This window comes from Ctenocephalides felis, unplaced genomic scaffold (assembly GCF_003426905.1).
Source record: "Ctenocephalides felis isolate EL2017-DRISC unplaced genomic scaffold, ASM342690v1 CF-g0.4_SCAFFOLD_01886, whole genome shotgun sequence".
In the NCBI taxonomy this organism is placed as follows: Eukaryota; Metazoa; Arthropoda; class Insecta; order Siphonaptera; family Pulicidae; genus Ctenocephalides; species Ctenocephalides felis.
In genome coordinates this window covers 94,851,142-94,866,169 of record NW_020538040.1, presented here as the reverse complement: position 1 = coordinate 94,866,169, position 15,028 = coordinate 94,851,142, and the positions used below count along the sequence as shown (strand labels likewise).

The window sequence follows — 15,028 nt, the reverse complement described above, 5'->3', positions numbered from 1 at the left end:
CGTATGTGGAATTATTCTAAAAATAAAAATTTATTTAAGTTTTATGTTAAGATTAGGATTAAAGGTAGGCTAAATGTGTTTTTATGCATCTGAAATTGGACTAGAATTTTTCCTCCGTGAATAGAAATATTTTAAAATCTAACAGTACTTACTATTGAATAATATATTAGTGTTTTTAAAATATGATAAAATATTTGTTGTTGAAAATATAATATTTAATGATGAACTAAATCGAATTTCTATCAAAAGTTTCGTTTGAAATTTAGGCTAAAAGATTGGTGTTTTTTAAACTTGGATTTTTCATTTTTAATCTGACATCTGCTTTATATGTAATAAATTTTCAACACAGTCACATACTGTAGTATTTTTATTTGATATACAAATTTATTTGATTACCATATAATTCATATGTATCATAAAGAGAATGCTTTGGAAAACTATTTTTCAAGAAAAATATGGAAAATTATTTGTCGGTCTCCTTAATCTGCATGGTTCGCCATTGTACTGTGAATAATTTGTATATGTGTCCATCTTCTTTCAACAATTTATGCTTTAACAATTTTTATATTGGGAAAAGGGAGAAAAGCGGTCTATGTTGTTTTTAAATTAAAACGTGCTTTTATCGCTAGCGCTCTCGAACTATTTTATGCATTACCTTGTTATTAGTTTCCGCAAACGCATTTTGAGAACGTCTCGCACGATTTTTATCTTTAAATTTATCTTCAGAGTAATAATTCTCAATATGTTTTGTATTTGTTTTGCAGAAATTAGGCAGAATCGATCTATTATTTTAATAGAATTTGCTTAAATAAATATTAAATGCATTTAAACCTAGTTTTTTAATCATTTTTATAATAATTCATTATAACAATAATTAAGCAATAATAAGATTGCTTAGAAAAAAATGGCAGTTTTTGAGTAAACATAGCATCCGATTAGAGCGATTCAAAAGTCATATTGCTTGCGTAGAAAAAGTTTGTTTATAAAGGTCGTCAAATATAATATAATATTATATTAGATTTATAAGATACGATGAAGTTTTTAGTTTAAAATATATAAAACAATTGTTATTACTCATTGATAATTTAACTGTTGAGGAAATTCCAGCAATTTGCTATAAGGCCCAATGCCATGCACCATCAGTTTATTTTATTTGTTATTACATATATTATATTTATTATTTATATGGTCTGTAGATACCGAATTTCAAGGGTGTATTTTAGAGTAGAGACCAGAATTTTAGGTAAATTTTTAATCATCGTAAAAAGGCAATCCTTTTTTAACTATTTTTTTTCACATTTACTTATCTATGTTTCAAGACTACAGAAAAAAGTAAAAAAAAAATCAACAATTTTAAGAGTTAGCAATTGAAGTGGGCGTTTCAAAAAATTCCCACGTGGTCATGCTCTGGTATATACCACGGACAGCGTAAATATATTTTTTGACAATATGGCAACTGTTTGAAAGAAAGAAAGAAACATTGAAATTGTAGATGAGTCTAGTTATATACCAGAGAGGAGTCTATAAAGAAGATTATCTGGAAATTTCAAGAAAATCGGTTTAGTATAACTCGATAAATCGCGTATTGAAAAAAAAACGCATTAATGTTTTGCAAAAGAAAGGAAACAAAAGAGGATAATAATCATCAGTTTTTTGCATAAAACTACAATTATGCATTGATTAGAGACTCCTTTGGCATTGAAAATGTTGAATAGATTGTAATGTTTTGGGAGTCTGAGCACAAAAAAATGTCATCTAATGGTGGTAACATCAATTGAAGTCAAAATCTAAGTATTGTTATCAGGGCTACGTGTTTACGAGACCGTTATGTGCCCCCGGCCTAATCGTAGTACGGCAACTCTACGTTTCCAGGCGAGAAAGAAATCAGCCGTGGTTCGCTGCTACGCACACAAGCCGAGCGCTACAGTGTTTCGACGCATAGGCGCACCGATACAAACAAGTCGGCCGCGAACGCGCAATACGATCGGCAACGACGTTTCTCAGTATCATCGCGGAATTCATTCTTACCGTGTGTATCTCTACGTCAGCGTTCAATTTATAACAACATATATATTGCAAACTATTCGAAACGTTGTTTGAAACTAAAAAAATCCTATGTGCTATTATTTATAGTATCCGAAACTGTGTTAAGTTGATTTTGTTCGATCGCTCAAAGTTTTATATTTTCTGTTTGCATTGCGGAGATTTCAGTGCATGAGATTTGTGTTTATAGTGCGCCGTTGTTTACTGTGGATCGGAAAAATTGATTACTGTGACTTAACGACAAGCGTTCTGTGCTTTGTTTACTAATGTATTGAAAAAAATTGTTTTCTATTCTGTAGCAAATCGAGTTGTTTTTATTATTGATTTTGTTATAGATAGGAGACGTGTGATTCAACAAGTGTCTTTTAAGCCTGAACGAATGCTTTGAAACAGAAGCAATAAATGAAATAAATTCATATTCGAAGGTTACATCAACTAAACTTCTGTGGCGCAGACGGTTCGACATAATTGTATATTTGTCAATTTGTTAATCGATGGTTATAATCGATCTGACGTGTTGCATAATTTATTATTTTGTTTGTTTAAATATAATGAGCACTTCTTATCAATAAATTATTTCATTAAGCAGGCTCTATGTTTGCTTGGGTATATCAAACATATGAGTTGCGAAGAGTCACATAAAGCAAAATAATATGTTGTGTTATCCACAGAAAATGAAGTGGAACCTTTGACATTATTAATTTTATATCATTTTTGTTTCACAACGTTCAATTCACGGATAGCGTGAATTTAAAAATACTTACATATATACACATCATCAGTGCGTTTTTTTTTAAATTAATCTGTTGATAAGTTAAGAGAAATGTCTGTAGAATTGTGACATTACATTTATTCGAACATCAAATGTATTGATATTAATTCTTGTTTGAATTCTGTTATCGAAACTGAACCTTGAACATTAATATAGCTCTATATATCCACTAATGTGACAATAGAAAATAAATTATCATAGTATCGGCACATAGTTAGTCGTGTGTTTCTTTCACGTTAAATATGTATATTTGAAAAATAGTATATGATATATACGTATATAAAAACCTCATTGCCAGTGAATATTAAATGTACATTATTGTATGTGCTATCAAGATTGTACAAATCGATTATATCCCACACACGTATGTGAACATTAACGGTTTACCCTAAATCGCCGACTCTTGGTATACAACAAGAATAAAAGCAGTAATAACAGCATTGTCGTGTGTAATATATTATATATCATGTGGCCGAAGTGGGCATATTGCCGCCTCTTTGACCCTGACCGGAGGACCAGACACGCTGATATCGCTGGCTGATCCAGACGAACAAAACATCCAGCATATCAAGAGAAATAAATAAGGATCATTCTCGTCAACAAGGAGTGACTTTTACCGTAAAGGCCAACGTCGTTTATAGACAGACAAATGCTGCTCTCAAGTGGCGATATGGCGGAGGAGTGGTATCCGCGCCGTCGCCCGACGCAATATCAACAGACACAGCAGCAGCTTGCAGCATCGCAGCCGCAGCAATATATCATGCCACCTCCGCCGCCGCCTGCTCCCGTCTACATGCACCATAGACCGCCGGCCGCAGTCAGCACGTCACTTGCGGTTATGCCGCACTCGCAGCAGCAGCAGCAGCAGCAGCAGCAGCATGCCTATATGGCCGAAACCGCAGTTTCCATCGCAAGGTCAGTTACTAACCAAATTTTACAGATTCTGTTGAGTTTTCCATATGATTGGGGATCAATCACATACACATACTACATAACATACGTTTTATTTTAATGGTATTGTTTAGAGTCATTGTTGATCATATCTGTAATGTGTGAGTTCATCAACATGATCAATATATATAATTTTTTAAAACTGCTTTGGAACGATGTTTGTGATTTTTAAAATGAAATCATTTTTTCTCCTTCCCACTTTTATATAAATATATAAAATAAAATACTTCAAATCAATTTGTCCAAAGCCTGCTTTTCTCAAACGTCTTTAGAAGGCTTTAAAGTTTCATTTTTTTTATAAAAATTTTATTTCAGTTTCAATTTTAAGCGGATTCTCCTATAAAATTGACTAATGTTATGGCATGGCTATGTTATGTACCGTTTTTCATACAAAATGATACTAAAAACAGTCAAAATGCTATGTTTTCACTGCGCGATCAGGTGTTTTACATGTAAAATGTAATTTCACTTATATATATATACTCGTATATACATATATAAATTTAAGAATGAAAAATACCTGTATCAAAGGATACCTGGATCGACCGCACTTGTTGTGCATTTATTTAGGTCAACATTTCTTGGGAAACATTATATCTGTAAACTTTGCTATATGTATATTTAGGGGTAGTGTGCCTGCGATAAACTTTATATAAAGATTTTATTCATTTCTAATAAAATTTATCGAAAGGTGATAATGTTCCGAATTTATTTAAATATACATTGGTAATGTTTAATTAATAAACTTTTGTTATTTATAATGTACATTTTCATCTTTATTCACAACAAAAATGTGCTTTTAATAATAATAATTACTGTATCTTAGTAAAAATCTTATTATAATTTTTTTTTTTTTAATTTTATGTATTATGCAAGTTTATAAGAGGACCAATAAAAAGTTACATAAGTTATATTAAATGTAACTTTTCTGTATACGAATATAATTCTCTTCAATATAATACACATGCGTTTTTCTTGTTTAAAAGAGCTTTAAGTTCTAGGATTAAAAGTCATGTCAAAATGATTTGTTAATGAGAAAACTTTCTTGCTTCGACGGTGAAATTAAAGATATGCGAATTATAAATGTACACATAGGTAACGTGCTCCGCGTACTTATTTCCAAAGAACACGGTTTTGGTTATGCAAAATATGATAAATTAGAATAGAAAATATAAATTTAATTTTTTTTTCATAATTTTGATAGCTGACTGTCTAACATAATATATTGCAACATTATTTTATTATATTTCATTAAACGTTTGTAACAAAAAATTATTGTAATAAGTCAATATGTAACTTTGTAATTACAGCTTGAATGCTGTCAGTGTTTTCTCTCATACAGGTTCTCGTTAAATTACAATGAAGAATGTTCATGACTTATTTTGATGTTTGTGATTATCGCCTTTAGCGATATATAAATATGACACATTGATTTGAAATGTTGTCATGTATTTTTATAGATCTTTTATTGTTTTAAAACCCATAAACTTGTAATGATATTATAATGGTAAAGCATGTTAAGAGAAAATTTTATATAACAGATATTACAATTTACATTTGAGCTAAATAGATAGATCATGAAATAAGTACATTAATACTGCTAAAAAAAGAAAAAGCTTAAATGGACTTCAATTTTCAGTAAATTAGGATTTTTTAAAGGATTCTGTTACTAGTTTGATGTAAAAACAATCTTGCTATAAGCTATTTAGATGTTCTATTAGCCTATACTTGCTTGAGTACCTCATTTCTGATGGAATTTAGCTAGAAATAATACATTGACAATCTATTTTGTTTTTAATTTATCGATAAAATATTTTATTAATTTAATTTTAGCATTCCTGCAATCAATTTTACCATTATTGGCAGAGTCAAAAGTTCCTTGAGATATGAGATATAATGAAAACAATGTTTGTCACAAAATCCACCATGTTACATTATTTGTATCGCATCGTCTCCGAGTATGGTGACTATTAGTATTCTTTAGGAATAGAAATTATATAGTACATAATTTAAACATTGTAGGGGGGACTGGATACAGTTGTGCCACTTTTTTGGTCACCAATAATTTTGTTAATTTACCAGTTAGCTAGGAGAGAATTAAATTAAATGGTAATTTGGACATTTGCCTACATGGAACTGAAATACTGCCCTTAAATTCCATTCTTCATAAAATCAAATCATACAAGAAAAAGGCAAGTGTCACAACCATCTACAGCCCCAGGGACGGTTGTGACAGACATAGGGTTAAAAAATAATAGGTATAAACACAAAAAAACTTTTACTAATAAAAGTCACAAACCACTTTTATTGTCAGAAAGATGTAACACAACACAATATAATCATTAAACAAATCTTATGATTATAATATTACAATAAATAGCAAAACATACTTTTTTAAACAAAATTAATAAGAAATCTTAGCAAACTTTTTTTTATATTGAAATTTTCTTTTTTCTTTCTCTTTCGCATTTTGTCTTAGTTAAAATAAAATTCCTATCTCATTATTTATTTTTGAACTAAAATTATTGTATTACAGAATAAATGTGAAAGACATTGCATTTTTAGCAGAAATAGTTCACAGTGTTTGCAACAAACATATGATAGTTGTTATTTGAGATGTGTATGTATCATGTTCCATAGTTAATTTTATCAATGTTTGAAATCATATTTGTATATGATACTATTGTAGATGTGGAATGTATGCAATTTCAAATACTTGCTAATGTTACTTCCACTCTTTATGAACTCTTTCTTTCAACAATCTCTATTCAAAGTCTGATTGTGTTTTCTGATCTAATTTTAAACTAAGAAATTACTCATTTTAGATTGTTGATTGCTTGCATAGAATTAGTAATAGTAAGATAATTACACAAACGCATCAGTTAATTAAGTCGCATCTGAATGGCTTTACATTCCTCGGATCTTGTGAATGACAATAGATCAAAGATATTAAAGTCTGTTTCCACGAATATCTAAGCTGTAAAGTGTAGCATTTCGCAAATTACTTCAAGTCTTATTTGCGTTCAGAAATTAATTTTAGTCTTGAAACGAGGTTAAACTTATATTGAATATTCACTCTACTTTCTGTTCTACTGATTTTATATTTTGTGAGGAATTTATAGCAAGATTGTTGTCATTTATTCTAATACTTTTCTTAGGGTTTATTTCATAATATCTCACGTTAGAATTGATTTCTACAAATTTAAGTAGTTTATTATATCACACATTAAAGACTCCCTCGTGGTTTACTCATTAGAGCTATGGGCTTTTAATGAGAGATCCCGGGTTCGATACCCGCCTCGGGCTCTGTGATGCCAAGCAATACTGACAGCGGTTTTCACTTAGAAATATAGATAGCAGTAGGTTTCTAAGTGAAAATAAAATTTATCATATAAAGATAGAACAACTATTTGGGAAACCAACTATAAATTTTTTTCATGCTATTTCCATACAAAACTTTGATTGAATTGCGCACTATCTAAAAAAACAATATTAAGTGCTAAAACATTAAGAGAATTGTTTTTTATCAATTTGGAACCATTTGAGCCCTTGGGAGCAAGGAAATTCGAAAATGTCCATATTAAGGACCACCCTAATATATATATATATATATATATATATATTTATTTATTTATTTATTTATTTATTTATTTAATTTGAGTTAAAAAGTCGGGCGTTACATCAATAAAAATAGTATGAGAGTTTTTAGAAATTCATTTCAAATCCATACGTTTCGGCTAGCATCTTAGCCTTCATTCAGTGGCAATCAATTTAACTATAAAAGTAATATGTAAGAAATTTCATAGAAAAACAATAATGTTAATAATAATCATAATAATAAAAAAACATAATTTTGTATCCTAATATAGCATATATATATATATATATATATATGTGTGTGTGTGTGTGTGATGTGTGTATATACATGTATATAACAATTCAAATTATATATTTGATTAATGTATACTAGATTATAATATGGTAAATAATAAAAACATCAACAAATGATTGAAGCATGACCTAATCGCAATCGTGGGCTTTATATTTTAATTTTAAATACTTACGTATACGTTTATATTTGCAGTAATAAATTCTTATTATTAGTTTGTATATTTTATGATTGTCAACAAATACTACCATATATCTTTATTGACATAAAATTGTAATTTATTTGAATGTTATTTAATTTGAATTCTTAACATATAAAATACACATTTTCTTCTGGAGAGAACGCCTCATTCGCTTCTTTTCATACGAAGAAAGTTCAAACACTCTTAATGTTTCATCGTGAATTATGTTGTAACTTGTATGCCAAATTAACTCATTCTCTCGTAAATCTCGCGGGTATATTATTGTAACAGTGAATGATAATTGTCTTTCCAACTTAACTTATCAATTTAGACGGTTGTTTATTTCCCGCCAAGGTTTCTGTACAGAGATGCTATAGAACGCAGATAAAGCGTCAACAGAGTAACCTCGTCAACAAATAATAATGCAATGTCGCCGAAGGTCAGTCGAACCGCACGATTTGCTCTGCAACTAGTAAATTTAATTGTCTGATTTTTATATAATTTCCCCCTTATTACGATATATTCCGCAAAGGCAACACTTCTGACAATTTACCCGCGAAAAATGATTCCAAAAGAGCTTGTGCTTTTCATTTCACAAATATTCTGATTTTAATTCTTCTTCAGTTTTTTATTTTGTTGGTTTTCTTTGTTTTTTTTTTTATTCATGAACCATTACGTCAGACAAGGATTTAACGTGCCCGAAGGTATTTGCATATCACAGCGCATAACAGGAAATGAATAACACAATTCATCAGGCGTCGACCTAATATTACAATCAAAAAGAAAACAAGTAAGGAAGTTACATTATTTTGAAATTAATTATGTTTTTACTTCAAATTGTATTTGAAATTTAGATTAGGACGGTTTTTTGTCATTGTGCTTTAAAACAGTTCTGTACTGTTAAAAAAATATTATTAATGTTCCTCTTATTTATATGATTTTATGTATCTTTAATTAACTTGTATCATATCAGCTTCACGATATATATGAGAAGTTGGTAAACAGAGTAAAATTGAGCGTCACAATTTGTTATTTTAATAAATGTTTTTATGGTATCTTCAATAAGTTTACATACTACTTACTTTTAGTCTTTACATTATTTTACTAGATTTTTTCGTGAAATAAATGCATTAGAATCCTCATAGCCTACCCTGGGTTTTCGTAAAATGTGAACGAGCAGACGAGCCAGAGGATTTTCTGCTTTAGATCTTTAACCAGAAAAAAAATCGAATCATTTTCGATATTCAAAAAAAACTAGCTGTAAGTGGAATTCTGTCTTAAGGCAATTAGGGCATCGTGCCTTAAGGCAAATTGCTGGAACTTCCCGTACCGATAATTATTATTTTTTTTTAAAACGATTAACATTTTTTAAAAAAAATTACTTTGAAAAAATAAGATTTTTGAGAAACTATAAATTGGACAAAAAATTAGTTTTTTTTTTTGAAAAAAAAAAAATTTTTTTAAAAATTTTTTTTTTTTAATTTTTTTTTTTGAAAAAAATTTTTTTTTTCTTTATTTTGACATATTGTGGAAGATCTGAACTTTTTTTTCAAAGCAATCGTACTGCTTTAACTACATAGGGACAAAATATAAAGCGCGTAAGCGCCGCGTCGCTGTCTAACGCATAAGCATTGGTACGGAACCGATAGGAATGTTAACAAAATGTATACTTATTGTTAAAATCTCTATAAAATGTCTGATAATTTGATGTGCATATGTCTAATGATCATTTTTGACCGCCAAATGGCTCATTTTTTTACTTTTTCCTCTATATCTCCGAAACCGCTAGACCTACCTTTATGAAAATTTTATAGATTCTTCATCTTGTCAATACAAGTGAAATGTTTTTTGAATTATTAAAATCGGACGCTCCGTTCTCTTAAAAACTGAGTTACCGTTTTCGGAACTTTTTGCCCCGTATCTTCGGAACGGCTTGACCTGCCTTTGCCAAAAACTAATCAGCACGTCTCCTTATCAATACGGATCGAATGTTTTTTGAATTATTCAAATCGGTTGATCCGTGTTCCCGAAATCGTCGACGAAAATTTGTATCCGCACATCACACACACATACATACATACACACACACATACACACACACACACACACACATACATCCATTTTTTCTAAGGTATGCCAAAATGTTCAGAAACCTCTGAAACGTAAAGATATATAAAAATTTTCATTTTCGATTTTTTTGCGATTACTATAACTTGCCCTACGGGAAGTTAAAAAAATTCCCAAAAGCAATCGTTTCGTCAACACAAGCAGAAACTTTTTTGAATCATTCGAATCGGATGCTTAGTTCTTTCAAAAACTGCAATTTTTTGCACATTTAGCTTGGTATCTCCGAAACGGATGTACCTGCCTTTGCCAAAAACTAATCACCTCTTCTCCCCGTCATCACAAATTGAATGTTTTTTGGATCATTCCAATCGGAAGCTGCGCTCTCACAAAAACTCTTTCTATTTTCTTTGCTCCGTATCTCCGAAACGACTGGACTTGCCTTTGCCAAAAACTAATCAGCACATCTCCCTATCAATAGGAATCGAATGTTTTTTAAACCATTTAAATCGGTTGATCCGTGCTCTCGAAAACGTTGACGAAAAATTGTATCCATACATACATAACACACACATCAATTTTTTCTGTATGTTAAAATGTTCAGAAACCTTCAAAACGTGAAGAAATGTAAAAATTTTCAATTTTGATTTTTGGACGATTAAAATAGCATACCCTATGGGAAGATGATAAAGTATGTTTAGAATTTTTTTACCCCCTTAACACTTTTTAATGAACAAATGATAGATTACATTTCAATATTTATTTGTATTCTAAATGTATCTGGAGAATAAAACATAGAGTAGGTCGCATTCATAATTTTCTTTAATATCTGCACCTATCCCGTATGGGAACATCAGCAAATTTTCGGTACTACTTAGAATGTCTAAATCGAATGCCAATCTAGTGATTGGACGTTCGGGTATAAGCATCCATAGTCAGCTCGTATTTGTTTTTTTAACTTCCCGTAGGGCAAGTTATAGTAATCGCAAAAAAATCGAAACTGAAAATTTTTATATATCTTTACGTTTCAGAGGTTTGTGAACATTTTGGCATACCTTAGAAAAAATGGATGTATGTGTGTGTGTGTGTGTGTGTGTGTGTGTGTGTATGTGTGTGTGTATGTATGTATGTGTGTGTATGTATGTGCGGATACAAATTTTCGTCGACGATTTCGGGAACACGGATCAACCGATTTGAATAATTCAAAAAACATTCGATCCGTATTGATAAGGAGACGTGCTGATTAGTTTTTGGCAAAGGCAGGTCAAGCCGTTCCGAAGATACGGGGCAAAAAGTTCCGAAAACGGTAACTCAGTTTTTAAGAGAACGGAGCGTCCGATTTTAATAATTCAAAAAACATTTTATTTGTATTGACAAGATGAAAAATCGATACAACTTTCATGAAGGTAGGTCCAGCGGTTTCGGAGATATAAAGGAAAAAGTAAAAAAAAGAGCCATTTGGCGGTCAAAAATGATCATTAGACATATGCACATCAAATTATCAGACATTTTATAGAGATTTTAACAATAAGTATACATTTTGTTAACATTCCTATCGGTTCCGTACCAATGCTTATGCGTTAGACAGCGACGCGGCGCTTACGCGCTTTATATTTTGTCCCTATGTAGTTAAAGCAGTACGATTGCTTTGAAAAAAAAGTTCAGATCTTCCACAATATGTCAAAATAAAGAAAAAAAAATTTTTTTCAAAAAAAAAAAATTACTACTACAAAACTATTTTTTTGTCCAATTTATAGTTTCTCAAAAATCTAATTTTTTCAAAGTAATTTTTTTTCAAAAATGTTAATTGTTTTAAAAAAAAATAATAATTTTTGGTACGGGAAGTTCCAGCAATTTGCCCTAATGGCACGATGCCCTAATTGCCTTAAGACAGAATTCCACTTACAGCTAGTTTTTAATTAGTTTAGGTACGGTATGTGGACGTCAGTATATATCGTGATTCTTTTAAAATCTGAGATTTTCATAAATATTTTCAAGGCGAGCGACAAATTATACGTCGTTTTTAAAGCTATGTTGTATCGACTTCGTTTTTGTTTATTACTTGCGCGTTATCCGCGTCAGCCGACGAGCCGACGCATGCTTCCATGAGCATATGCGCTACGCCACGCCGCGCCGAATTAGCGGATCAGAGTCATTTTCGTTCATATAAGACAGTTCACTTTATTTTTGAATACGCTCAGTAACCTACCGCCCACTTACGACCCCGTCAAAGGTGAAGCGAACCCCCCATGCGGATAATAAAATATTAATATATCGGGCATGAGCAATCGTTATAGATTTTCTCAATCAGTTGCTGCTTCTTCTTTAGTGTTAATTAATTGAGCTTTATCTTAACTATTTTATTTAGAATGTATCACGCTCCCGAAAGAATTTAGCACGCAATTCTGAATCGATTATGAAAATTCAAAAATCGTTCGAAAGATATTGGTTGGGAATCGACCTGATTAGTTTTTGGTAAAGATTGGCCGGGCCGTTCTCTTGTAATAAAGTATTAAAACAATTTTTTTCGACGATTTTCATGATTTTTTTTGTGATAGATATCCTGGTCTTCTAGATCATACTAAAATATTACGGCCCTACGACAAGTGGTTTAATTTTGAAAATTCGTCAAAGTTTCCAAAAATTAGTTTGGCGTTTGTCAACCGATTCAGAAATTTAAAAGCCATTTGATGTATTTCGATGAGAATTATCACTTATCAGTTTTGTGCGACGATCTGCCGAGCCGGTTCTTTTTAATTTGGAAAAAAATGTTAAAGTTTTCGTCCACATTTAAGCTCATACTACCGAACCGATTTTAAAAAATCAAAAACTGCTTGAAGATATTAGTTGGCAATGATACTGATTAGTTTTAGGTGAAAATCTACCGAGCCGTTTTCTTTTAATTATCTGTTGAAAAAAAATTAAGCCGATTTTCATGAAACTTTTTTTGGCGATATATATCATGGATTTAACTTACTGAAATATTACGGCGTTACGACAAGTAGTTTAATTTTAATAAATTTATCAAAGTTTGAGAAAATGTGAGTTTTTTTTGGCGTTTATTAAAATTAAAATTAGACGATTTTCTTGATATAACGATAGAGTACCTGGTTTTATGAATATACTAAACCATTAAAGTCCTACAGAAAGTGGTTCAATTATAAAAATTATTGGTTTTTGAAAATTTGCTTTTAGAAAATACTGCTAGTTAACGTCTTCATTCGTTTCCAATTATGTGTAATAAATTCACTCGGAATACTTTTAATCACTCATGAATTAATATTTTTTTATTGACGCATATCGGGAAGTTCATATAATTATGTTTTGTTATATTGTATTTATAAGCTTTATTTAAGTGATTATGTTATGTTATGTTACATATTTCTGACAATAAAAGTCGGTGTAAACTACATATTTTGATGTTTGTAGCTACATATTATTTTCTGCGGGCATGGATGGTTGTGCCACTCGTCTTTTTCTTTTATGATTTGATTTTATGACTTCGTATATGTATATAATGACAGTATTTTAATATTCTCATGTAGACAAATGTTCAACTTACCATTTAATTTATTTTTTTCTCAGCTAACTGGTAAATAAACAAAATTATTGCTGATCAAAAATAGTGGCACAACCGTACCCAGTCTCCCCTATTTTACCTAGGCATTCAATTAACAGGTCTACTCTCACAAAATGATTATATTATTCATAAAATAAGCAAAATTTCTGTTGTGACTTTCAAATTTTGCATTTTGATTTTACTACATGTTAGAAACTGAACAAAATGGATTACTTATTTTGTAATTAGCATACGGGTACTAATTATTCCTAACAAAATTACCAGCGATTTGCGAACCCCATTTAGAAAAATCTTCTTGTTAATACGAAATGTAAACTTTTATAATAATATTCTATTTTATCCAGTAATGACTACGAACTCAATACAACGTAGCACAACTTAATAATTACCATTTATGCGTTTTAGTAACTCTTGAATAGTTATTCATTAGAATACCTTGTCCAAGCCCGTTGTCTATTTCAGTTTGGCACTCGACTTAACTAATTTTAATTCAGAAAATATATAAGCTCATTTTTATTATATGTACTTATAACAAATAATATTTGCTTTGCACTTGAGTAATTTATCGCTGAGCCAACGCCTACTCACGCTACGCCAAGAGGTGAATCCAACCACCACCGTTGATGTATTTATAAGCTCTTTGTTGATTGTTGACTAAATCAATGAAATGCCTCAAGCTACTGCCAGTATGAGCATAATATTCTTCTCGTACGATTATCATTGATATTATTGCGTGGATTTCAGAACAGGTCTTACCAAAGCTTCTAGAATCTTGTGGATAAATAAAATAAAATTGTTTCATTTTCATCACAGAAGATTAAATAGAATTAAAATTAAAATGAGAATCATTTACGAACATTTTTTTAAAAACATTTTTTTAAAAACTAATCTTTTTTCACACTCTCGACACAAGCCTAAAGTTTTTTGAATCATTCAAATCAGATGCTTCGTTCTCTCAAAAACTGCCATTTTTTGCACTTTTAGACATGTATCTCCGAAACGGGTCGACCTATTTTTGCCAAAAACTAATCATCACGTCTCCTTACAATTTGAATGTTGTGTGAATCATTCCAATCGGATACTTTGTTCTCTCAATAACTTTATTGCCGTTTTCTGCACTCTTTGCAGCGTATCTTTGAAACGGCTGAATTGTCTTTGCCAAAAACGAATCATTTTTTTTAATAATTTAAATTTGTTGATCCGAGCGTTGATATCTTTTCTAAAGCTTCAAAATTTCCAAAATGTTCAGAAACCTTCGAAACGTAAAGATATGCAAAAATTTTCATTTTTTATTTTTGGACGATTACTATAACCCTAAACCCTATGGGAAGATAATTATCTGTATATTTAGTATTAGAGATACCACTCTATTTAAAATTTATTCAACTATTTCTTGTTTTGTGCTAATACATTAATATTATATTAAATATTAAATCACGCTTAACACGTACAAAAACGTAAAACGTTTGTGATTCAAATTAACATACTTGTAAGTATAAAATAAAGATACTGATATATTTTTACGTAGGTATCTTACCAAATGATTTT

At 30.5% G+C, this 15,028-nt stretch overlaps 1 protein-coding gene across 3 annotated transcripts in view; it reads left to right on the top strand.

Annotated features, from left to right (window-relative positions):
* LOC113378424 (protein cycle-like) overlaps window positions 1-15,028 on the top strand; it is a 322,860-nt gene that overhangs the window by 212,030 nt on the left and 95,802 nt on the right. Inside the window, exon 1 of one of the 3 annotated variants that reach the window (XM_026618949.1) lies at window positions 3,111-3,730. The exons of the other annotated variants lie outside the window; for them this stretch is intronic. Coding sequence (XP_026474734.1) covers window positions 3,465-3,730 — 266 coding nt within the window. The 5' untranslated portion in view covers window positions 3,111-3,464. Of the gene's footprint in view, window positions 1-3,110; window positions 3,731-15,028 lie in introns of those variants that run through there. 3 annotated transcript variants of the gene reach the window in all.